This window comes from Etheostoma spectabile, chromosome 15 (genome assembly GCF_008692095.1).
Source record: "Etheostoma spectabile isolate EspeVRDwgs_2016 chromosome 15, UIUC_Espe_1.0, whole genome shotgun sequence".
Taxonomy (NCBI): Eukaryota; Metazoa; Chordata; class Actinopteri; order Perciformes; family Percidae; genus Etheostoma; species Etheostoma spectabile.
This window is the reverse complement of record NC_045747.1, coordinates 15,040,248-15,066,493: the sequence shown is the minus strand read 5'-3', so window position 1 is coordinate 15,066,493 and position 26,246 is coordinate 15,040,248. Positions and strand designations below refer to the sequence as shown.

The 26,246-nt window shown below is 40.9% G+C and overlaps 3 protein-coding genes across 9 annotated transcripts in view; all 3 read right to left on the bottom strand.

Annotated features, from left to right (window-relative positions):
- phospho1 (phosphoethanolamine/phosphocholine phosphatase 1) overlaps positions 1 to 11,429 on the bottom strand; it is a 13,666-nt gene extending 2,237 nt beyond the window's left edge. The window contains exons 1-2 of one of the 3 annotated variants that reach the window (XM_032537375.1): positions 586 to 866; positions 36 to 108 (exon numbers count right to left, since the gene is read on the bottom strand). The gene's annotated coding sequence lies outside the window, so the exon portion shown is untranslated. Of the gene's footprint in view, positions 1 to 35; positions 109 to 585; positions 867 to 11,423 lie in introns of those variants that run through there. The other 2 variants (XM_032537376.1, XM_032537379.1) reach the window with 2 other exon arrangements.
- Positions 4,468 to 24,314, bottom strand: znf652 (zinc finger protein 652). Of its 5 annotated transcripts, XM_032537371.1 has the most exons (7): positions 24,191 to 24,311; positions 23,997 to 24,087; positions 18,093 to 19,626; positions 13,591 to 13,738; positions 13,075 to 13,190; positions 8,462 to 8,606; positions 5,830 to 6,452 (listed from the first exon to the last, which is right to left on the bottom strand). In XM_032537371.1, exons 3-7 carry the CDS (start codon positions 19,110 to 19,112, stop codon positions 5,830 to 5,832), a joined length of 2,052 nt encoding a protein of 683 aa, XP_032393262.1. In that variant the 5' UTR covers positions 19,113 to 19,626; positions 23,997 to 24,087; positions 24,191 to 24,311. The 5 variants fall into 5 exon arrangements, with proteins under 5 accessions (XP_032393265.1, XP_032393262.1, XP_032393261.1 ...); XM_032537370.1 differs by having other exon boundaries at positions 23,997 to 24,314; XM_032537373.1 differs by lacking the exon at positions 23,997 to 24,087.
- A 1,288-nt stretch (positions 24,315 to 25,602) lies between these two features.
- The window catches only part of phb (prohibitin), a 4,071-nt gene continuing 3,427 nt past the window's right edge, over positions 25,603 to 26,246 (bottom strand). The window contains exon 7 of the mRNA XM_032537907.1: positions 25,603 to 26,057. Coding sequence (XP_032393798.1) covers positions 25,845 to 26,057 — 213 coding nt within the window. The 3' untranslated portion in view covers positions 25,603 to 25,844. The remainder of the gene's footprint in view (positions 26,058 to 26,246) is intronic.

The following is a 26,246-nucleotide window of genomic DNA, read 5'->3' as shown; positions in this document are numbered from 1 at the left end:
GTGTGTGTGTGTGTGTGTGTGTATATATTTCGTACCCTTGAGTGGATGTCAACAGCGGATGTCAGCGGATCTCGAGTTGATTCCTGAAGCTGTTGCGGCTGGTTTTGTCTGTATTGAGGGAAAACACAATAAATGCTGAAGTGAACGGTGCGTGACAGCATACCAAATCATACGATGGTCCATTATATTCTAGCCATTTATCCTACAAGAGTAGCTATGTAGATAAGGAGATCAGTCGAGTCACATAATGATACCCAATAGCCTACATAAGAAGCATAATATGTCTACAAATGGTAGCCTAACTCAAATGTAAGGACAACTGTAACCGGTTCTTTCAAGTTGGCTGTCAAACACATGTAAAGTCCCCTTTAAACTAACAAGGAACAGACTGCAGCACAATCCATGTAATGTCCAACACAGGGAAGTCTGTTTGGAAATTACCTTGTCATCCTTCTAACCTTTTGTATTGCCTAGGCCTACTTTCTCATACCAATAACTGCAGTGAGCTCGGTACGCAGCAGATCAAACTTTAACGCTTCTAGAATTCTTGCAAATGATTAAAAATAAATAAATAAAACGCATTACTGTTTTAAGAGAGGTGGTTCAGATCCCCGGTGTCGGTCAGGTCCGATCCGGTCTCGCAGAGACAGTAGTCCGCCGGCCGGCCGGCAGGACGCGCGCTTTTATGTGACAGTCGCAACCCGAGCTGCTGTGGACGTGACCGCGCCTACAGTCCGCCCATTTAATAGCAGCCTACTGAGCGCGCGCACGACACCTTGAAGAGGAGAGGGGGAGAGCTGTGGGAGGAAAGGAAGGCAGAGTAACTAAAACAAGGACAGAACGTAAATATTCGGTTTCCTGAATACGTTAGTCAAGTGAATGTGTCTCCACTTTCCTGTGGAGCAGGGGCTATTCTAGGATCAGACCTTGGGGGGGGGGGGGGGGGGGGGGGGGGGGGGGGGGGGATCAGCCATCAGAATGTGGCACAGAGACAGGGCCTTGCAAAAGTGGGTTTGTCTGAGGTTTCTCCTTAAAAGAAGTTTTATTCACTGCTCAAGGTTTCTGCCTAAAAGGGGCACTGTCAGCCACTGTCGCACTAAATGCTGGCTCTTGTGGAAATTAGTGGAATTGTTGGTCTCGAGATAATTCTTGTTATGATTTGATACTATATATAAAATTTAATTGAAATAACACTCAGAAGTTTTAGTGGCTTATATTTGAATTTGGGTTCTAATCTGCGACTTAAAATGACCAACTTCTTCTCTGGGGACTGCCAGTGCCACTCCTGCTCTCCCTCTGACCGATTAGTTAGACACTCAGCCAAAGGCAGGAGTCTGGCCCAACCACCTCTGATTGGCAAACACTAGTTTTCATTTAACCCTTTCCTTGACTTGGCTACAGGTGCGTAGCATAAACGATAGCAACACAGGGTATTAAACCCGTTTCAAGCCATTTTAACCTGTTATTCCTTATCCTCTGTCACAAAGGCCCCTACAGAAGGCTCTAAATTTACAGAAGTGGGAGACTGGGGCGAATAAACACTCCCGTTGTAAGAAAAAAAACATAGTAAACTCTGAACTTTTGTATGTTTAAGTGCATTGTTGTGACCCAGTTTGGAGTGCTTGGAAAAAAAACAAGGTGCATGGCATTGAACTTTTAGGCAGTCACTGGGAAATGTTTGAATAATCTCTATTGTTCAGTTGGCCCTAATGCAAAAGATTTCCTGCTAAAGACTTCGCCCCCCCTTCAACAGGACGATCAGGATTTGGGTCAGTGTGACAGTAAGCATGGTGGAGAAACACAGATTCTGTACTGTACTGTACCCTCGACCGTTTCCTATTTTGAGGGAAACACAGGAAATGAGAATAGAGCCTCATCACATCTAAAAGATCAATTGGAATCAAATGAATTAAGTATTTCGAAAGTAATACATTTTAAATGTGGTGTCTCCCATTTATTAACTACAGAGAAACCGTAGCATTGCAACAAGGGAGTTTGTAGATAAACCCTCAGAAATACACCGTGATTAATGAACCGCACAGCAACTCTCAGAGCAGCGAATGCCTGCCTGAAAAACCCGGCGTGAAGCCCTCCTCTCCTTATCTGCCTGCTGACAGACGCAGCCTACTCCCTGCTCTACACCACAAGGCATAATGACTAACAGCTGGGGTGGCTGACTATTTTCAAACCCAAATGGGAATGGAGATGTATAGACGGTGTGTTATTATCTCCTCTTCTTGTGAAGTGAGCCTCGGTACCTGACCACCCACTCACCATCAGTGAGTCACTTATGCTTTTCTCTTCCCATCGGCCCGCTCGGTATCTTATAGGATTATGTGACTCACTGGTGCACCACTTAAAACTACATACGGTGATGGAGGGCACACTGCATTTTAGCACGAGTAAATGTCTTACTGTGCCCTTAGAGGTGGTGCACTCTGTTAATGGATGAATAAAGGATATCCAGGGAAGGACATTCTTCGCACAATCTTGTTTTCAAACCGATATTTACGTTTGTATAAAAGACACTTTCTCCAAATGCAACTGCTCATCTGAGGTATGATATGGGTTTAGATGAAAAACTGAAGCTGTGGGTTACCTGGAGAATCCCTGGCTGAGGTCACTGTCAACGTCACTACCCGTGAATAAAATGAAACCTACCGTAATCTGTATCTTCATCAAAAACAAACTATCTAGAAAGAGTAAAATAAACATATAAGCAAAGAAGTCTGAGCTTCCAGGATCATGTGCAGCCAGCAGAGGAGACGTTAGTAATAGTAAAATAACAGCCCTGAAAAGTAAATGAAGTCTGTGCTGTTGCAACAGTCTGCTGGAATTCAGGCTTTTCAGCAAAGCTTAGTACTTAGCTTCCAATCAGGAACATGTTTTGCACAATTCTTATTTTTATACATTTCACGTTCAAATACTTGTCCTTGTTCGCAGTAAACTCAGCATTTAAAGATAAAAAGAGGCAAGAGAAGCGATATGTTATAATCATGGCTACTTGTTTTTACTTTTCAAAGTTAGCAGTCAGTTAAATGTACATTATCAAAAAAGGCCCAACGTTTTCCACTTCTCCTCAATCTCCAGATAACATACAAAAAAAAAGGACAAACCAGGACATTATAAAGCTGCACATTTTGTACCAGATACAATAAAATACGCAATGCTACATTAAGTGGTTAAAAATACAAAGGGGAAGAAGTATATTGATTTTTTAAAACATCTTTAAAGAATATACAATGTTATTTTTTCTCAACTAGCTAAGAATTTTAGTAGAAAGTGCATTCTATATAACAAAGAAAGGAGGAGGAGAATCATTCGGTAAACTGAAAGACATATCAGGATATAACAGACAAAAACTCCATTAACAAACAGGACAGAAGAAAGTATGTAAGACATAGCTTGGAGGGGCTAGTGTAAAGGCGCCAAAGATGGAGGAACATCACTTTCACTCTGAGGAGAGCCAAAGTGTATTTCTTTGAAAACAAAATAGGAAATAAAATATTTGCGCATACTAAAAGACAGGTTATTCAACTGCTATGGTCCCTTCCCCACTAACCGCCTCCACCCGGGATTCTCCTCCTTTCCTTGCCCAAAAACATCCACTCAAAAATAATCACCTCCACCCTTTCCAATGCAGCCACGACTGCACTCTGTTCCACAATGCACTGTCAGTCCCTCCCTTCCCTGCGCCTCACCCACGCAGCAGTAAAGTGCAGAGAATACACACAAATGACAAGTCTTAAAAAAAAATAAAACAGGACAAAGATCCATACTGCAAAAATGCTGAAGCACAGCAGTGAACCGGAGGGGACAGGATGATAAGCAAATAATGCAGCCGTCGTAAGACCCACAGTAATGGCAGGATAATTGCAGGTCTCAAATCACAAAAGGGGCATCCTAAACTACTGAGCTTAACCACTTCAGACAGAATACTGTTGAGTGGTAGAAAGAGGATCATGTTAAAATTTACTGCTATTGTCCATCTCATTATTCATCCCAAGACACATATTGGGGCACAATTTTTAAAAGCAGCTTTTGGTAAAAGAGCACTGGGGACAACCAGACAGACTGGTAGAGACTAATACACACGCACACACACGCACACACACACACACCTGATACAGTAGTTGTCAGACTGGGTGAAGGGCAAACAACCACGCAGCTCAATTTCATGCCAAATACTTGCCAACTCTTTATGCCAATTTTAAACAAATAACATTCACACCATCGGCTATTACATTAGCAAATGTAATTTCTTACGCTGACTTAATCACATGTATGCTTATCTATATAAGTATTAGTTGTACATGAAAGTTGTATGACCACTGCCTTTTATCCTGACATTTCCTATCATGTGCTAACAACAGTATATCTACACTGCATAACCATTCATTAGCTTAAAACTGAGCAAATTATCAGAGAACATTAAAAAAAAAAAAAAAAAAAAAAAAAAAAAAAAAAAAAAACATGACTCAGCAGTCATTCTGCGTAGGCAACATTCAACAGGTTTAGACACACGTTTGTCTGTGTGGATCGAAGCATAACAGTACGATGAAAGTCAAACTTACACTACAACGCCCCACACCAAACCGTGGAATATAGGCGGAGGGGAATATGCATAATTGCCTGTTAAGAACTGTGATGAAAAAGGTCCCAGGTGTGTATACTGTGTGTGTCAAATGACCTTTCACATGGTAACCCGTATCATTTCGACAGCAGCGAAGGGAAGTGGGATAAATCCTGATGGGGCCATGTATGTGGCCCCTCACAGTGGCAGTATTTGACAGTCATCTGGTATCTAAAAGCATCCGTTGACCAACAGTACTGAGAGCTGAGGTTGCACTGATTACAGTAAGTAAATCAGTGGCCGTACGGTCTTTGTGTTTTGAGTGTGTGCTTGAGTAAGTGTGACGGTGCATGTTATGCATCGTTTGAGTTTCTTGATCACAAAATATCTAGTCAAACCTTAAATCCTTTGTAGAAAAGCCAGGCTGACACAATACATTATTTTGTAATATTACACTTCTGAAAATAAAAATGGAAAAGCAAAATTAAGAATTATTATATGTACTGGAATGGAAAGCACCATTTAACCATGATGTTAATCTCAGACTATGTCTAGATTCAACTAACCCTTTACAAAACCTATTTTTCAATGTCCCCTACAAAAATGCCCCCCCCTTCTTACTGTAACATATGGCACTGCATCTTGCACTCCTGCTGTTGCACCTCTGACAGAAAGCCTTAGGACTGAGAAAGGCTCAGGTAGAACCAGTTACAATATTCAACAAATATTTCTGTGGTTCTACAGTACAACTAGGGGGACATGTTGAGTATTGCTATGGGGGGGAACTGCAAAGAGTCCTGATCAATGTGCAACCATAAGTCAACTTGACACAGAGAGGAAAGTTCAATGACACGGATCCTTGAAGCCCAGGTAATACAGACGTTGACCACCATCAGCGGCCTTTGATGAAAAAGATACTTTACACCCATCAACGTACAGATAGAGAACTTGCACAGAAATCGTTTTGTAGATTTCCTAAGAAAATGTTCAAGAAAAAAAAAAAAATTCTAGATGTTGTAAAATCTTTGTCATTTGACCAGGGTTTTTAAGCAGGGGGTTCTACTTAAATGTGTGCACAGAGGGCGTACACGTCTGAGACACATACAAAGGTGCGTATGTGTAGCTTGACTTATCTAAATCTGGTTGAGAGGAGCCTCCTTTCATCAGGGGCCCTGGCAACAGAGATTAAAGCAGGACTATGAGATGAGGAGGAACAAGGCGTGGTTTGGTGTGGGCCTGCAGAGCTGGAGCACAGTTCAGTGGTGCTGTGGGGCTCCGGGGCCCTTGTCAGGGGGAGCCATGTGGTGCAGGTAGCTGCTGTCTTCGTGCCCACAGTGGTTTAAGGGCTCACTCTTGAAAAGGGCCGGGGTTGGGGGCAAGTGGGAGACTGGGGGCACGGCCAGGTGGTGGTGGGGGTGAGGTGGGACATGTTGGGGTGTATTTGAGAGGTGTTGCTGGGTTGTCGGGGGGCGGGGATGATGGTGAGATGGGTTTGAGTGGAGCTGTACGTGGGAGAATGCGTGTCCAACAGGGCCTCTTGGAGGCATGGGCCCCCCTGTCGGGTTGAGGCCCGGGGGTGCTGAGGTGGTGGCCGGGGAGGCAGCTGAGGGACTGGGACCAGAAATGGAGGAAGAGGAGGAGAAGGTATTGGCAAAGATGCGGACAGGCACAGGTGGTCCGCTGGTCTGCAGGACCACGGGGCTGGTGACCCGGAAACACTTCTCTTTGTGTGCTTTGAGCATGTTGGAGAAGCGGAAGCGCTGGCCGCACACCTCGCAGGGATAGGGCTTCTCCCCAGTGTGGGTACGGCGGTGGCGCTTCATGTTGGGCCGGCTGGTGAAGCTCTTCCCACAGATCTCACAAATGAAAGGCTTCTCTCCTGCACAGATTCAGAAAATAAAAGACTGATGCGTGAGCAAGACAGATACTGTATCAATGAACAAAAAGATTGGAGCTACAAAGAGAAAATAACATGATTCATCAGAGTCAAATCCTTTGTAATCAAATGTGATGGTTACATAATAAAAAAATAATCAACGGATTAAAGCTCTCCAAAAAACAAAGTTAACTTTTCCCCCCTTCAACCAGTTCTTTCTCTCTTTTTTAAATGCTAATAAGTTGGCATCTTGAATTTAGGGTCTTTGCTGTCAACCCACCCACTCCGCAGGAAGCCATTACAATTCACACGTTGAGGAGAAGAGATGTGAAAGTGAATAACAGCAGCTCCGTTGAAATGCGCCTCTCATTAACCTCCCTCCATGGAGCTACTGAATGTGCCTGCTACCACCCACACAGTCATCTATTAACAGGCTGCTGAAGGGCTCTCTAATGCCTTAACCTGGCATGTTATGTGTAAAGCTCTTCCAAACCAATTGAATATAAAAAGGTGACAGCTAATGTGCTAGTCATCTGTAACTGTTACATTGCACTCATAAGAAATCAGGAAAAATGTGAGCAGTGAACTCAACTTTGGGAGTTTGTGTTGAACATGTGTGGTGCCTATTACAGGGCATGACTGGGTGTGTCTCCTCCTGCAGGAGGCTAAATTGGTTGGTAGCGGCAGGGAGAGGAGAGGGTAGCGTAATTACACATCACAAATAGAACCGTGAGGTTCAACGTAGAGCAGTGTGCACCCACGACAGGCATGGCAGGAGAAAAACAGTGAAAGACAAACAGGCTGCACTGCTCTGTTTGGTCTTAGAAATAGCATTGCAGCAGGGACAGAAAAGCAGAGGGATGTAATACAGCATGTGTCTGGCTAGTCATTATAAGCCCCAATGTATGCAAGGCTCTTGTTTGATGTAGAACATCCCTCTCATTACAAAAACAGGGCGAAGTCTCCCTGCTCTTACCACGATAATGTTCATCTTGGAAACCTCCCATGTTTTTCCCTTTTTAGAGAGTATATGGTGACTGGCTGGCTGACTGAGCCCAGCAACATAGTTGTTGGGCAAAGTTTTCTGAAGGTTAAAGTGGCTGTTTAGCTTTGCAAGGAAGAATAAAAACACATCTGACAATTTCAATAATATACTGTGTGTTACAAAGCAAACAAAAGATTTAAATATGACCAATTTGTATGAAATATATTTTTTTCCAGGTACTGACACAACAGCTTAGTCGTTTCGTTGGCTTTGTAATTTACTAAAGCACGACTCTGTCACATTTAAATACTGTAAATGCTGGAAAGGAGATGCAGAGACTGAAGGAAAGACTGAAGCCAGAAAGGACGTCGGTCTCCAGCGTAGTAAGGCTCTGTTGAGTGCTTTCTAGTTCTTTTTCAGCCAGAGTATAAATCAAACACTTTGTGAAAAAAAAAAAAAAAAAAAAAACTCTTCCCCCCCCCCCTTTTCTGTTATCACACTTGTTTGAGACTGGAAAGTTGGCTGCATAACTTCTAAGTGTTTATAACATTATGATCAAATCCTATGAAATCTAGTGACAGCCAGGGCTTGCTTGTACTGGAGTTACCACCCTGATAGTTCCTGGGCCATTGGAAGCTACAAACTCTGGATCACTAGTCTAGGAATTAAATTCAATAATAAGATATTTCAGTAACTACATTTATTAGGTTCATAGTTTCCCACAAAGCTTTCTGCAGTTGATAATGGCTTTAAAACTAGAATTCGGTTCATTCAGTAAAAAAGATGGTTATGTTTTTCTTCCTACAAAACATTCCTCGGGTCAAAAACGGTAAAACCACAGGCCTCAAGGACTCTGGGACAACTAGCAATGGGTGCACAAATTTAAGAAAAACATGAAACATGAAACATGCAGCAAAGGGCCGCAGGTTGGAGTCAAACCCGCAACCTGTGTCGAGGACTAAACCTGTCCATAGTCACGCGCTCCACCAGGGGAGCTACCCAGGCGCCCAAACTTGTTATTTCTCACCTGTGTGTGTTTTCATGTGCTCATCAAAATACTGTTTCATGTTGAAGTCTTTGCCACACCACTGGCACATGAACTGCTTGTGTCCGATGTGAATGCTCATGTGGGAGCGCAGCTGGTACTTGTATTGGAACCGCTCGTCACAGTTCTACAGCAGAGACAAAAGAGGCATCACATGACACAATATGTCTTGTTAAGAAAACGGAATTAGCAGGTTCCATTCAGCACTACAGAGTGAGAGGAATGGCTTTTACATTACATAAACCCTTAATAAGCATGTCACATGTTATAGTGCAGGATGACTTTAAACATGTAATTAGAGCACCACACACACATGTTCTCTGCTGCTTTCAATATTCTGCTAAAATACAACAAATTGTTGTTGAATTTAAAACAAAAAAAGGAAATGAACACACTTTTATTGAACAAATTGAATATAAAAAGGCACCACTAAAAAAAGTATGACAATGACATCTTAAAGTGCAGTTTTCTCCTGAGATTTTCTTTCAACTAACAAAAGTCGGAGTGTCTTTTGCGATATGTTGCAGCCTTTCATGTCTTTATATCGCAACAACGGTAAAAAGAACTAAATATTGTGTAGGTTTGGACTAGGTCAATATGAATGCCATATTGTCGAGTTAATGCAAATTCCTTTCAACAGAACTCATTTTTATGAGGCATGATTAACACACATGTGTTCTGTGATTTGGGCCTCGTGCCGCTCTCTAGTTTGGGAAATCAAGAAGCGATTAAACAAATTGAATTGAATATTAACAGTCATTCAACTGTGGAGGCTGCTTAAAAATGCATGTCTGGTTGTGAACGGTCATGGTAAAAATGTCTATGTCATGTGAATGATCTTTCATGGCAACACACATGTCAACAGCAACATGTGGAAGAGTGATAGGAAAAAAAAAAGTATCAAGACAAGAAAAACGAGCCCCATTTGGCTACAAAAAATACAACAAAGTCCTCTTGCGTACACCTGTATTTGTATACTGAGAACAAATAAAGGACATATACCTTACAGACAAAGAAGTGGAAGCGCTGCTGGGTCTCTCTTGTATACAGTTTATTACGGGTGCTCTGTGTTCATATCCCCATGTAATGGGCTCAATGCATGAGTGTAAACAGATCTCAATTCCAAAATTTGTAAAGCTGCATGTCTCCTTCAAAAATAATCAAATGCACTCCGTAGGTCTTTTGTGGTAAAATGAATGCCTTTATTTTTTCACAAGACCTACGGAGGGCCTTGGATTATTTTATTATTCAGTTTCCACTCACGCAATACAGGCCTTTTGACTTGGAAGTTCTCCATCTGTGTAGCCTAGCACACACATTTTGGCCACGTAACAATGGCCTTAGATTCAACAGATACAATCAGTGTGAGCAGATAGACCAAATATGATCAAAAGTATGGGGGGGGGGGGGGGGGGGGGGACTACTACACTACACTAAGAGGATTGGGCTATACATTACATAAACCCTTATGTAATGTATAGGCCAATAGGCATGTAACACGTTACTGTGCAAGATGACATTAAACATGTAATTAAAGCAACTCCACCCATACACATATGTTCTATGTGTGCCGTCCATTCAAGTGGTTGGACATTAAAAGGCCTCGGGTGGGAGTAAACCGCCCCATCTGTCAACGGGAAATCTGAATTCACGAGTGAGGACCGGGATGAGATAACTAACTCCAACTAACCCTGTTGAGCTTGAAAATCTTGACTTTCAATGTGACGAAATGCATTCATAAGAGTCTTCAGTTAAAACCCTGAAACCTTAGCAAACTACACATTAACACATTAACTAGAACATAACGTAGAACTAATATTTGACATGGTTTGATGTATAACTCAGATGATAGAACCGTGCAATGAATGTTCAAAACACAGGAGGATGGGCCCATTCTGGAAGCACACAACTGAACATAACGGACCATATTGGGTTGGTCACAAACCACACGGCACAGATGCTCCTCTGCTCAAACTAATGAGTGAAAACTACCTTGAGGCTTCTTTCGGTGGCAAACAAGGGCAAATTCATCAAAACTGTAACCTTCAGTCACTCCACTCAAACAGCCAACCACTCCGAGTACTGAATTCTGCCCAAAATACATTACAAAGAAAAGGAAACAGATTATGATATACTATAGGTGTGTGCGTTTATGATAAACAATATTGCATTCAATCACTCCAGGATGACAATGTTAGTACGTTTACATAGATTTTGACTAGGGCTGTCAAAAATAATGCAATAATAGCGAGTTAAGGCCAATTCCTAATTTTTTTAGACGCACGATTACAAATCACACACACGCATTCTGTGATTTGGGCCTCACCGGATATTTTTCTCAGTAATAAGTTATGTCGGGGTCACAGCACATTATTTTGACTCACAGTGGGAACTTCGGTCACTTTGACTGTTATGAAGATAGGGGAGAGAGCATTTAGCCCACGCATGTACTTAGCACTTTCTGCAAGTAGCCAGACAGTGGGACATAAAGTCAGCACACGGACCACTGATAGTACACACAACATGACTGCAGCGGCCAGGCACCTCCCGTTCCTGGCTTGAGTCGCATATAGCCTCCACCGAACAGTCAGTTTCTCTTACATTTTATTTATGGTTTATTTAAAAAGAAAAATCTCCTTCTACTGAGTAGAAGGAGATGAGGCTTTATCTTCCCACAAGGTTAAACACAATTACATGGTTACATTTGCTGACCCTAACTGTACAACGTGGTTGTTGCTGTAATAAACAAGGTCCATTGTTTTGTGTTGAGCTGCCTAAAAAAAAAAGGGACGTTTAGTTAACCTTTACAAGTAAAAAGTGAGACGCTATATTGTTTTAGTATTAGCAAGCAATGTTGCATTCAGGTCAATATGCCCATCAGTAGTTGTTTGATGGGCTTGAGTTTGCCATATTAGGCATTCAGCATGTTTTCAGCACACATGACCTTTGAGGTCATTTTGGAGAATATTCTAAAACAATATTTGTCACGGTTTTGGGTTTTTTGCAATAATAATAAACATTTACTTAAAGCAAGCACATTTTCCGCTTCCATGTTGATAAGAAAAACTTGAAAAATATCCCTTTAAAGTAAAAGTACATTTAGAGCTAGGGCTGCACGATATGAGAACATTTGCGATAAAATTGAACGCTATTACTTGCAATACATAGTGTACTTAGTTCTGCTGCTTTCAGTATTCTGGTAAAATACAACAAATTGCTTGAAAATTATTATTAACATACTTTTATTGAACAAATTGAATATAAAAAGGCACTACTAAAAAAGGAAGACAATTACATCTTAAAGTGCAGTTTTCTACTGAGATCAACTAACAAAAGTCTCTGAGTGTCTTTCACGATATGTTGCAGCCTTTCATGTCTTTCTTTATTTTGCGACGATGGTAAAACTAACTAAATATTGTGTAGCCCTATTTAGTAGAACAGATAAACAATATGGACAATCATGCGATGGAATATGTTAGTCCCCTGACAGCCCTAGTTCTGACCTTTGGGACAAAAGGTTCTGACTAGGGCTGTCAATATGAATGCCATATTGTTGAGTTAATGCAAATCCCTTTCAACGGAACTCTGCATTCTGTGGTTTGGGAATCATGCCGCTCTGTAGTTTGGGAAATCAAGAGGCGATTAAACAAATTGAATTGAATATAAAAAAAAAAGGCACCACTAAACTAGTCATTCAACTGTGGAGGCTGCTTAAAATTGCATGTGTGGTTGTGAACTGTCATGGTAAAAATGTCTATGTCATGTGAATGATCTTTCATGGGAACATACATGTCAACAGTAACATGTGGAAGGGTGATAAGAAAAAAAAGTGACAAGACAAGAAAAATGAGCCCCATTTGGCTAAAAAATAAAATAAATCCTATTGCGTACACCTGTATTTGTATACTGAGAACAAGTAGAGGACATGCAGTACCGTACAGACAAAGGAACAGAAGCGCTGCTGGGTCTCTCTTGTATATATTAGGGGTGCTCTGTGTTCATATCCCCATGTAAAGGGCTCATTGCATGAGTGTAAACAGATCTCAATTCCAAAATTTGTAAAGATGCATGTCTCCTTCAAAAATAATCAAATGCACTCCGTAGGTCTTTGCAAAAATGAATGCCTTTATTTTTTCCACAAGACCTACGGAGGGCCTTGGATTATTTTATTATTCAGCTTCTACTCATCCAATTAGCCCTTTACAGGATGATAAACACAGAGGATATATCTTATCTGGTTTTTAAAGCCATTGTCAGGGACGTTTTGTACCATATTCACACTGTGTAATAGACTGAGCACAAATGTTTCAGTGACCACATTGAAAGACAAATTGCATACAGCACAACAAACATTGTTGTATCTGTTTTGACTTGGAAGTTTCAGCCCTCGTCTCAGGTGAGGCAGTCCAATTCTCCATCTGTGTGGCCTAGCACACACATTTTGGCCGCGTAGCAATGGCCTTAGTTTCAACAGATACAATCAATGTTAGCGGAAAAAACAAATATGACCACAAGTGGTCACTTTGGATGCAGGTGAGACACATTAAGATACTGTTGTGAATTGAATTAGACCTAGATTTATCAGAACAGCTTACCTCACAACGGAAGGGCTTTTCTCCAGAATGCTGGAGTGAGTGGACCTTTAAAGACATGCTACGTTTAAACGACTTTCCACATGTCTCACAGGTAAATGGCATGTCCTTAGTGTGAGCTGGGTTTGGGGGTGGGGGGGAGTGGGGAGAAAGCAATGATCAGACAACTGCATATACCTGATCAGATAATAAATCCATGTTTTAAATAGGATAAGTGTATATGAATAAGAAAGACTAAATAACGAGAGAACATACTAAATCAGATTTTTACTAAACTGTAGTAACAGTGTTAACACAAGAAAATGTATCTTATGATTCTACAAGAAAGTAAAACCTACATACACACCTCCAAAAAAACAAATGGTAAGTGTAAAGTCACAAAATACATGAAGAAAAATATATCTATAAGTTAAAACATTATTATGTTGTGGTTTAACGTATTAAACTGACAGTCAGCCCAGTATAAGATATAAGGGTGATACAGAACAATAGGAACTGTGAAAAAAGGCCCCCACTTACCAACCATGTGCTTACGGACATGAGCCATTGTGTAGAACTTCTTCTCACAAATTTCGCATGAGAACTTCTTTTCTGCATAGCCGTGCACAATCTTAATGTGCTCATGCAGGGACCAGAGCTTCTTAAAAGACTTGTTGCAGGAGACACACTAAAATGACACACAAGTAGAAAAAAAACAAACCATTAAGATTAGTGTTGCTGATAAATATTATGAGCACCAAAACCTGATGGCCATCAGATTGTTCTTATTTGCCCAAACTGTTTCCTTGTACTCCAGCCCCCTCTGCTGGGGGAAATATCACAACGAGTCTGCTCTCCTGTATTCCCTCTGAAGAAACTTCATAGATTACAAAACCCACTCAAATCGATTTTCATTAGAGGCACCTTTGGTAAGAAAAAAAAAAAAAAAAAAAGAATAAATAAAAATAAATAAACAGCTTTATGTCTGTGTTGGTTAATTTGTAAGAGCTTTGCACTTTTGGAAACTCAAGCAGTAGTATACTTCATGTTAAACATAAATATTTACCGATTTGATAACAGCAAAGAAAACGTTGGCAGTATTGACGGCAACATAGGCTACAGAATGTTTTGTTCTGTATGGACAGGTGCAATGTTTGAAAATCAATAAATGGTTTTTGAAATTACATTTATGTCAACCTAGAGACTTTCAAACATCAAAATATAATTTTATAATGTATTTGTGTTGAAATGACATGAAGATCTTTTTCGTATTCTATTTTCTCTCGACTGGATTCAAGTTTAGACTGACGTGGAAAATTGGACATTCTTGAGCTTTAGAATTTGGGGCTGTTGTCTCGCTAGAAGATGAATCCAGTTGTACTGGCAGTTATCTTCCAGACTTCCAGGGCCTACGGTAGAGAAGCATCCCCACTCTGGTTGTGCCGATGTACGATATCATAATCCATCGTGATGCCACCCCCCCAGGGCGCTGGACGGGAAATTGAGTTCTGCATAGCAAAGACACTTTCTACAGGGTGCAAGATAGAGCCCCTTAAGTGTATGCTACTTCTCTTTCCCTTACCGTATCAGCATACGATAAGGTCATGCTCTGTTGAAGGCAAACGTTCCACTGTACCGTCGTTACGCAGAGCAGACATCTGATTGAGTAAAGACGGCACCGTAGTTAAGTTAAAGTGGGTCAAGTTGTGATTCACTGCCCCTACCAGCAGGCGGCAGCATAGCTATGTAACATGGTCTGTTTACATTTCAATGTACTGTGTGTCTGATCATTTCGATGTTAACTGTTAGCTAGTAGTAATAGAAAGACATGGTAAAATAAACACTGTTCATTGCAATGTTTTACTGTAAACATTGTTAACTGCCAATTTAGGGGCCATTGTCCAACCCTAATCCCCACAGCATCATGCTGCCGTCAAAATATGAAACACCGAAACCTAAGCATTTCATAATGACCAGATAGCCTAATTTTAGGCTCATCATATCAAACTTTGTTATCTAACATGCCTTCTAGCAAACATGTGCCAAGCCGTCATGTGAGCTTTCCACTACCAGGAACAGGAAAAACTGTGTGTGTGTGTGTGTGTGCGCGTGTGCGTGTGTTGTCTCCCATCCCATCCATGAACCCTGGAGCTCTGTTGGTAGCCTCCCTTGTACTTTTATCACAAAGACATTCCATTTTTGAAGTAAGCCTGTGCAAGACAGATTTACACTGGGCCATGATTTATTTTTTCTTTAACCTATTTTTAAAATAAGTTCACTGTCCTGGGATAAGGATTCTTGTACCCTACCCTTGTTTTGTGCTTTCCTGATTCATTTTGGAATGATCCTTTGTCTTCAACATATAGTTTTGACCAGTTGTGAAATTGCCTAACAAGCTGTCAGACCTTCCACATATTGTACAAGTGTATGGAACCTTAAAATAAATAAATAAATAAATAAATAAATAATAATAATAATAATAATAATAATCATATATTTTTAAATTTTCCACTTTGATTCAGTGTAGGGGATCTCCATGCAACTCATGTAGATTCACTTGGCTACACCAGCAATGGTTTTTGTTTGTCTATGCAATCTTTTGGGATTGAGATAGATAGATAGATAGATACACACAGTCAAAAGTTTGGGGTCACTTACAAATTTCCATGCCACTCCATTATAGACACACACACCACACACAACACACACACACACACACACACAAACACACACACACACACACACACACACACACACACACACACACACACACACACCACACCACACACACACACACACACACACACACACACACACACACACACACACACACACACACACACACACACACACACACACACACACACACACAACACACACACACACAAACACACACACCACACACACCACACCACACACACACACACACACACACACACACACACACACACACACACACACACACACACACAAAATGTGTATGATTTGCGAGTCACTTATTGTATTGTAACAGTTATGCTTTTGATTTGCTTATTAAGGGACTTGACTTAACTTTAAATTAAATGTATACAATAGATTAGCCTGCTGCACTTGCACTGATATTAATAAAAGGAGTGAATATTGAGTGCATTAACTGGTTTCGTATTCATCAATTCTATTTCTCTGCTCCATTAAGCTAAACTACATTAGAGAACTTGCAATTTCACAGCTTGCCAAGGTTTCAACTGGTTTGACCAACAGGGGGAAAAGTGTGAAGACTTTCTTCAACCAAATCAAGTTCAGCAAAACAGGGCGCTAAATTAAGCTATTCAAATTAACCATAGGACCCTTGGGTATCAGTACACTGAATCCCCTTTTCAGTTTTAGAGAACTAAAACCAAATATACCAAACATCATTAATAATTGTATTAGGCAGTATTTTGATATAGATACTGTGACTTAGTGAGATCACAAATGTATTTACCCAGAAACCAAAGTGTTAATTTACCTCACACTTATGCCATAATCTCAAAATCACTAGTTTTATAAACCAAATATAACAAAAAATATAAATTTCATCTAACTAAAATGGAAGGAGTCTATGTCTGTCTATATGTCCATTCCTTTTCAATTTCATCCGATTAACTTAACAGCAATACACCTGGCAGGTATAACTGAAACATTGAACGTTGGGTACAGCTCGCTCTCTGCCTCGCTCTACAGTACATTCAAGAACAGACGAGGAAAGAGACCTGGCACTGCTGGAGGACACAACGCTGTCATGACAGCGTGTTGCTGAGTACCCAAGGAAGCGCAGCGTCGAGGGGGATTTGGTTCGGAGGAGCGGTTCTCGAGAAAGCTGCAAGCAGCACTACAGAGCGCAAACACTCCGCCTGTTCCGAACATGCCCGTTCTGCAGTAGTGTTTAAAATGTTTACTGTTCTCAGTGGCCTAAAAATGCTATTTTTGAACATCAGGTTAATGCATCGAAGTACCAAAATAAATCTGAAAGTAAGTTGATCTGTGCAGCTGCTAAATTTATATAGGCAGGGCTCAATGCTAACTTTAAAAGTGGTTGCCAGCTTGGCACCCTGGCATCCGTATGACAATACGATAATATTGCCATGTTTTAAACTGCCTATGTTTGGACCGATTAATTTCTTTTGTAACTATACCACACAATTTAGGAATGTAAAAAGGGTATTTTACAATAACTTTGAATGCGTGAGCGTGCCAGCATTTTTATTTTGGCCATGTTAACAGGTTAGAGCTTGCATACTGCCTGCGTGACACGCACGTCTCAGGCGCGGCTCGACCCGCACCGAAAACACGTGCATGCTAGAAATAGGACCGACTGCTATTTTTCAAGCGTGCTGGCAGCATTTCCAGGCAAAATGGAATATGGAAAGATGTTTATATGTCATTTTAACACAAATACATTATAAAATTAAATTTTCATGTTTGAAAGTTTCTCGGTTTTGACATGAATGCAGATATAAATGTAATTAAAAATAATAATTATTGATTTTCAAATATTGCACCTGTCAATATCTATCTATCTATCTATCTATCTATCTATCTATCTATCTATATATATATATATATATATATATATATCGATCTAAATATTCTGTAACCTATTTTGCCGTCAATAATGCCAACGTTTTCTTTGAAGTTATCAAATCAGTATATATTTATGTTTATGATGAAGTATACTACTGCTTGAGTGCAGTTCATTTCCACAACTCTCTCCCCATATGTCAAACAAGGGTGATCCAAATCATGTGACTTTTTCAGCAGCAGCGCCAACGTCAGACACGTTTCTGGTGTGCAAAGACAGAAAACGCCATGTAGCCGCCACGCAACTGACGTGCAACAGAAAAACCACGCTCATGCCATGCAGGCAGTGTGCAGGAGGCCTGCTAGCCCTGCTAGGTATGTAAAGATGTTATCAAAGAATATGGTGAAACCTGGAAATGCCCTTTTCTATCATTCAGAATACAATGTTAATTTGCCAGAGAATTAACAGAGAAATGATATGAGACAGGAGAAGTTTGCTCTACCTGGATGTTCTTCTCACAGTCAGTCTGCTGGTGTAAGGCCAGCTCACTCTCCAGGACAAACTTTTTGCCACACTTGTCGCAAATTTGCATTCGCCTGTGAGTGACATTCATGTGCTTCTCCAGGTACCAGCGTGTGTTAAATACTCGGGGACACTTTTCACACGCCAGCATCTCCTTCTCCTCTACTTCTGCTTTCCCCCCTGTCGTGGTTGTGGAACCGGCAGACAATGGGGCTGATCTGGCTGACCTGCGCTTGCTCTTTGGAGGCTCCATGTGCTTCCGTCGCCCCCTGGTGGTCATTCCTGCAGTAGCAGTGCTCAGAACGGTTCGGAGGCTTTTCCTCCGAGGCTGACTGGGAGCTGCTGTACTACTTGCATCACGACGGGCCCTTTTTGACCTTGTTCTTCTACTCTCAATCTCATCTTCCTCGTCGTCGTCTTCCTCCTCTTCATCATCATCATCAGGGCTGTCCTCCTCTTCCTCCTCCTCATCATCGTCATCACTGCCAGCTCTCTCAGAGTCATCTGCTGTGGTCCCAGTTTTGTTGTCCCCCTTGGATACATGAAGTGTTTGGTTGTTCAGATTAACCTCGACAATGATCTGCTCACGCTTGAAGCCCTCATCCTCCTCATCTTCCTCATCATCGTCGTCATCATCCTCATCTTCAGTGTCGTCAGAGGAGCAGTCGTTGCCAGCCTGGGACCCCTGCGTCCCCACTTCCTGCCCTGCTCCTCCCTCTCTAAAATATTGCTGATGTTGTTGTAGAGTCACATGTTGAGTTGGCAACTGACCAATGTTCTGATCTCCAATGGATGCCTTGGCTGCCATTTTATTGTCCACTAACACAGAATATGGCTTACCACCAACCTCCCTCTTATAAAGCTTGCCCGTCAGGTCCAGATCTGGGTTAGGGGAGTGAAAATAGGCCTGGGACACTGGCGTCCTGCGTCCTTCCTCCTGTGACATCCCGCCAAGGCTAGGGACAGAAACTTCTTCCTTGAGGCTCTTGCAGGATTTCATGAAGAGGGAGAAGAAAATGAAGTTGGTGGGAGCACGAGGCAATGGAAAAGAGTAACTGCTATGGTGCAGGGTAGACTAGCCTACTCAACAAGGAGGGGCAGGGGACGCCACACCAATCCCCCACCCTCCTTCTAGTGAAGAGACAGGAAGGAGGGGATGAGGGGACAGATCGTCAACCTGATTCAAAAAGAGCATCCATGCTGTCCAAGGTAGAAAACGCAGTAGGAAAGACATACAATCTGTTCCAAGTTATGTTCCATATGCTTAAAAGTCACACTGCACAATCAAAGGCTCAGTGTCTTTGATGCTAAACATTTGAAGCTAAATTCCTTTCTCGAGTTTGTATGCAAGGTATAGGCAGATCCCAGATTCAGTTTCCCTGAAGGCTGCTGCTCTGCAGGATGCCAGTGTCTTCAAACTGCAGAGCAGGACAAGACGAGGTGAATGCCAGACATGGAGGAGCTGCTGTAAGGACTTCTGTGTATTGCTTGAAGAGCCATTTACAGTGCATTACCTAGTGGATAAGACAGAAGAAACAGGGGAAATACAGATGGTTAGAAAAAGTGCTCTACCACTCTCAATACAGAGACTAAACTGAAACTACAGCCATAATGTCAACTTTAACACTGAGTGCCACATTTGCCCACAAATGTTTCAGTGTTGTGTGTAGGAGTCAAAACCACAGCCTTCACAAATGAATGAGTGGATGGATTCAAGATCAAAATCTGAGTATTCTAAATACTAGAATTAGAAATATACAGTACAACTGAAACACCTCACTAGCTAATTAAATGCAGAGACGGTTAGCTTCCTAGAGTGAGAAATAGAGGTGCACGATTTGATTCAATATTGATTTGATTCAAAACAATTTTATGTACATTTACTTTTCCCATGTAATAGTATGAACGCCATTACAAAACGGGGGGGGAATCCCCCCCCCTTTTTTTTTTAAGTATCAATTTTTGGAATTCTATGAATTGATTTTGAATTTGTTCATAAATGAGAATTGATTTTTTGCACACCTCTAGTGACAAACCGTAATATATCTTGTTTATTTAAGAGCGTTTTCACAACAAAATATCTTCTTAAAGACGGTCAGATACAACGTTTTACATTCATGTTTCAGTTTACATACAAATCATAAGACATAACGCAGATATGTAAAATAACACCCTGGTGAGCTATTTGAAGGTTGTGTTTAGGGGCCCAGACACAGGCAAATAATACACATTATAGATACTAACATATTGTTTGGATAAAAAGGAAACATTTTATATCATTTATAACTTACAAGAACAAAAAACCCTAACAACCCTAACTCTACTTAAGTGGTCCCAAGACATGTAGTCCATCAGTCTGAGCATTGGTTAAATAGATCAAATGCAAAACCCATTAACCTATAAGAAGTGAGAATAACCGTAGAAATCATGAAATGATCTGAGCACTTTGCAAAAACAAAAACCCACACCAACATAATGGCAACTTCACTGATTAAACAATAATGTGTCGATTACGTTTAAGCAATACACACCAACACACACCTCCCATTGACTGTTAGAGGGCATAGAGTAACCACAGCTCAGGCGCTTGATTTGCAGATACAACCACAGGAAACTGTTTTTCAAGTTTTCATTGAAGCCTTAGCACAGCACAGTTTGGAACCTACAGTAATATTATCATTTGTATGCAGGGTAACGATAACCGATAGTATTAAAGCAAATACATTTAGCTTTTGAGGGCGTTCGTATGTTCTTTTTACTTTTGCATGTACATAACCTGGGGTGCCTCTGGCTGACAGTTGGTTGACCTCAAACAACCTCGCACAATGCTCGCCATAATGAGCACCAGGGCGGTTGGTTCACTAGTAGAAAACCTCCCGGAGCATGAAACAAAAACACATTTCCTTTCTTGGAGACGGCAAACATCCTCTCTTCTGTCTTCATAAAGGTCTTATTTCTTTTAAAACAAAACGCTCCTCTGTTTTCTACAAAAGGAAACATAAATAGGCCAAGAGGGACTATCACAGTCAAACATACAACCACCAACCCATTAAGACTACTTTGTTCTAGTCATGATAGGTTTTTTGTTTTTTTCTACTGGAGTAGTAGTTGTGTTGTAAGTGTTTTCATTTCTGGTGTCTTCTGTGATGTCTTACTTTAACTACAGCCCTCATAACTACTTTATTACTGAGGGCTCAACACCAACACTAATTCAAACGGAACAGAAGCTGAACTTGCTGAAAGTCATCAGTAATAAAATCAGAATCATTCAAAAGATGCTTTCTTTATTTCAATACGCAATCTTAACGTAAGTTCTGATCAAGTTCATTCTCACAGCTATAATCTCTCTCGGTCAACCCTTAAATGATGTTCCTGTTCCTCCTGTCAAGTAGTGTAACTAAAATTGTTTGTTGTTAAGTTTTTAATTAAGCCAAAACATACATGAATCTATGTTCTAAGAGTTGTGCAAACCCAAGCAAGTTATTTATGTAGAACGTGTCTATCAACATATAGAGACACACCGGTCTTCCTGTGCATGCTGGCTCTGATCCTTTCTGAGAATTGGACGGCTGCGCCGAGAGCATTAAGACCACAAGGGAGGAGGGTGAGCATTGCACCGACAGAACTCAACTCACATGGCTGTCTAAGAGACAAAGCCTAATAGATTATCCTGCGTCTGGATGAAAGGGAATATAAATTGCATGAGAAACCACTGCATTATGCACCTTGTTCCATTCTTTTTTAAGTGCATGTGTGTTTAAAATAAAATTTTATAGGGCTGACAGAATATACAACAGCTAAGTTTAAGAATGTATTTAATTTGCCATTTGCAAAAATAAAAGTGCTAAATTCACTGCTGAAAAGTGTCTCAAATACACCACACACGTTGGCAAATAAACAAACAGTGTGGTTATGTAACCCATATAGAGTAAAATCCTTCCACCGGCTTATCATTATCAATGATGAGTCATTTCAGGGTTTCACTCAGAGCGAAATATTGCAGTCCTTTGATGTGGTAATCAAGTAGAGCGCAGACTCCTCAATATCACTGGTAATTAGTCTACACAATCACCTTGTCAGATCAAGAGGTCAAACCCATTGGAATGATGATCATTTGCAACTGTTTTGACCTTTTTCTATATATTTTTTTTAGTTTGGACAGCTTTGAAAAAGATCTTTGCACCCTGATGTAAAAAGAGTAAAGTGCATAAATGAATGTTACTCACAGCCCATTTAAGTAATCCAAAGCATTAGTAATGCTCAGCCAAACTTGTCCAGAAATCAAAGTTTATTCAACAATAACCAATTTTCTCAACCGTGCTTCAGAGACATGAGAAACCAAAACCAATTTCATATAGGGTAAGCCACAAAGCCAGTCACACACCGGATAGATGCTACTGTGGCTTGATATTTGAATGACACAGGATGGTAGCTTTACTGCAAAGGCACTATACAACAGTTAGCAACAGCATTAAATTGTGTGATCCCAAATGCTTGGCTTGTGACAGTAAAGCAGATGAGACTTCTGAAGCACTCAAAATGCGTCACGTTTACCTCTTATGCAGCAGTGCTCCTCAAATCCATGGTTCCTCTAACGTCTAGACTTTAATGAGCTTTACCGTTCGCAGCTTGTAGAGGACCGTGTGAAGGTTCACATTCCTCACTCTGTCCAAACTCATAAGACCTTAAACAGCTCACTGTGTGGTGCACTGCAGGGGTGCTCCATGCCTCTGTAAGTATTTGGCCCTCAAGCCCATAATCTGGTCAGAGCAGTACCTAGTGTTTTTGGTCCGGTGTAAATCATCTGAGGTGAAAAGTGAGAGCATTATCTCAGGCATCTGGTCTCCCATACCAAGTTTCTTTACTCTCATCACTGCACAGCGAGAGACAACGTCAAGCCTGACAGCAAATCCACTGATATCACAACTGGGACATCCGAATTCTAAATAGGGAAAGATAACATAGGGAGGGACATAGAACACGGATCTTTTGTTTAAAATCTTATTTGGACTGTAAAAAGAAAAGCAATGGTTGAAACACAAGGATTGGGTCCAGTAAGCTATTTCTGACGAACTAAGTGCGAAACCAAATTACATCATTTTGGGAAGTATGACGAGATTAAGTACAGCAGCTACTTTCATCTTGCTTGTGGGTAACGTTGCAGTGTGTATAAAGCAAAGAAAGGGTTAAAACAAAAAGGCAACATTATAACACTGTGTAGGCCTGGCCAACTTAAGCTACTTAGCAACGTAACGTTAGCTAGCGATACTCCATAGGTACTAACCTGCATACACATGACAAGCTAACTTGGCTACGTTAGCACAAGGTGCAGCCATTAGATATTTAAGTGCAGTTAAAAGGTTACTCAACGACAATCGTATTACCTTGCACAAGATGTACCATCTAAAGTCTAGTATTTGCTGACATGCGTTAGCTAATAACAGATGCAAGACTTTCACTTTTTTTAACCCAAAACCGCCCAGATTGGGCTAGTTAGCTTAAAGCTAGCATTAACGTCAGATATTTAGCATTAACGTTACACTTAATTTCGATACTGCACTTTGAAGGGAACAGTGTGACAGTTATCGGACCCACACCAAGCTAGATGAAAAGCCGATGTCATGCTTTATTATCAATGTATCTTGTCTTACGAGATGAAAAGCGCCGCTTTCCCAACAAAACCCCGACAGCCGTACTGACAAACCCACTCAACTCGACACTGTCACAAAGTCAGTGCTAGCTGAGCTTACGGACAATTCTCGAGGTAGCTCCGGACATCGGTGACCTAAGTATGCTTTTCCCAGCAGCTGGCATACTTGTCACACATGTAAGTGCATACGATTAAGTTATATAGCAACATTTTGTTGTCGGTTTGCTGGCTTACCTCCGTCGAGAACGACCTCCCTCTTGCGTTCGTGCAATCAGAGTTGCACAGATTCAGGGTTGCACGCGCACTTCTCTTGCTCGTTCTCCCTCTACATTCGCGGATGTGCATCTAAAAAGGGTTATGCCACTGATCTTTATGTGCAAATGTGCGGGAGATTATCTGTTGATGTGCGGTATGGGCTACGGAGATACCTGCGCACCGGTGTCTTTAGCCCCGCTACGTGGCCCGGCCAAGCTCTCGCGCGTACCACTGTCGTCCCGCGCTCATCCCAGGCATTGAGGCCGCTGTCTGGGCAGGCGCGCGGCAGCGTTGTCTGGGTCTGGATTCTTTACGTCTCCCCTCCAAATCAGACACCCGGCGCGCGCGCGCACTGAGCTGAATTAATTGATTGATGAAATAATAATAAAAAAGACCCCGAGGACCGTTTTATTCTCTTAAAGGAGAAATCATAAAAGTGGAATGATTTTAATTTTTTAATCTTCAAATTTTGATGGTGGCTTTTTAACTAAGTTGGTGTTGTCTAGACACAAGGTGTTCCCATTTGTCTCCCAGGAAAGTGACCAAAGTCCATCATTTATGGAATATATTATCCTAAAAGATAAATATTTACAACAATGTATAGCATAAATGGTTTAAAAACGGATCATCAATATAAAACATTTTTAGAAATCTAAAATGTAGTAATCTTAATCCCGGCCATGCCTTCATTTAAAATGAATTGTACTTAAATTAAACTGATATTTCATCTCTATACCAGGACATATTAAAAAAACACCATTGCATAGGTTTAAATGTATTCCCAAGCAGCCACTGTTTAAATAAAATGACTTAATTTAAACTTTCACTTTTGTCATTTAAGTTACTAATGGCAGATTGGAACAATTGTGGCAATTTTGAGACACTATGGAAGAATTAACGAAGTGTCAAGAAACAGTACAACTGACTGCTTCTCTTCTACAATATTTTATAAAGAAAAACAGGGGAACGCAATCATGACACACCCTCCTGTGGTGACGATTATAATTACACTCAATACAAAAAAACTGTTCACCTCTGAGGCCTTGAACAACAAGCGTGACCACTGGGAGGTAGAAAGACAATTTTATTGTTGCATTGAGCCTTTTCTGGAATATGGGGTGTAAACTTGCTCCACACAACCTAAAGACACAGCGACGACTGTAAAGAATGAAGGATCAGCCATCCCCTACTATTTGACAGGCACATTCCAATTGCTTGGGAGGGGCAATATTATTCATGAAGAAATAATATGCTAGAAAGAAGATATATTCCAGAGATCAAAACACAAAGAATTAAAGTCAAATGAATACACCATCTTTAGTCAGTTATTTCAGTGAATCAAAAGGAGAGCCTTTCATTACAGATCAATTTGAGGAAACGTTCCAGAACATACAACAGAGTAATGGCATTTATCATTTACTTTCATCATCTCATCTTTTAAAGGAATTATGTGCTTTCCACACATGCAGTGCTCTGAAACAATGTAGCAAAGACTAATCTTTGAGACTTTACTGCATTGTCAATTTGTGTGTATATATATATATATATATATATATATATATATATATATATATATATATATATATATATATATATATTACCCCCCACTTCCTTACACATGGTTGGACTTCACAAATGCATCCATCACAGACCTCTCACTCTGTCTCCCAACATCCTGCTGTTAGCAGAGCCCAGTCCAGAGTTGGTAAGAGAAGGAGTGGGAGAATTGTGTGAAATTGAATGTCCTTTATTGAATCTTCCAACCACCCCTTCCATGGCCCTTATGACAGCTAGTGACAGCAAGAGTGGGCAACACATGAGATGTTATCACTGGGGCAACTGGATCAATGTGCGCTGTCCTGATGGCAGGTAAGTAACATTGCGAGAACGGGAGAGCTGGAAAGCGATATCCTCAGCTGCCTCCAGCTTACGTAGCTCTACCAGACCATCGCCAGCCTCCATCAGGGAGTTGGCGATGAGCAAGGCAGCCTGGGAATCTCCTTCTGCTGAGATGATGGTCGCCTGCTTCTGTTGCTCTGCCTTAAAAAGGATAAAAAGATTTTGTGAGCTGCAGAGATGGGATCTACTCAAGTAGATTTTTCAGATATTTTTACTTTACTATTTATTTTTTTTGGCGGCTTTTTACTTTTACCCCTTACATTTTAACACAAATATCGGTACTTTCTACTTCTTACATTTCACAAAATTGGCTCGTTACTTTAGTTTTGT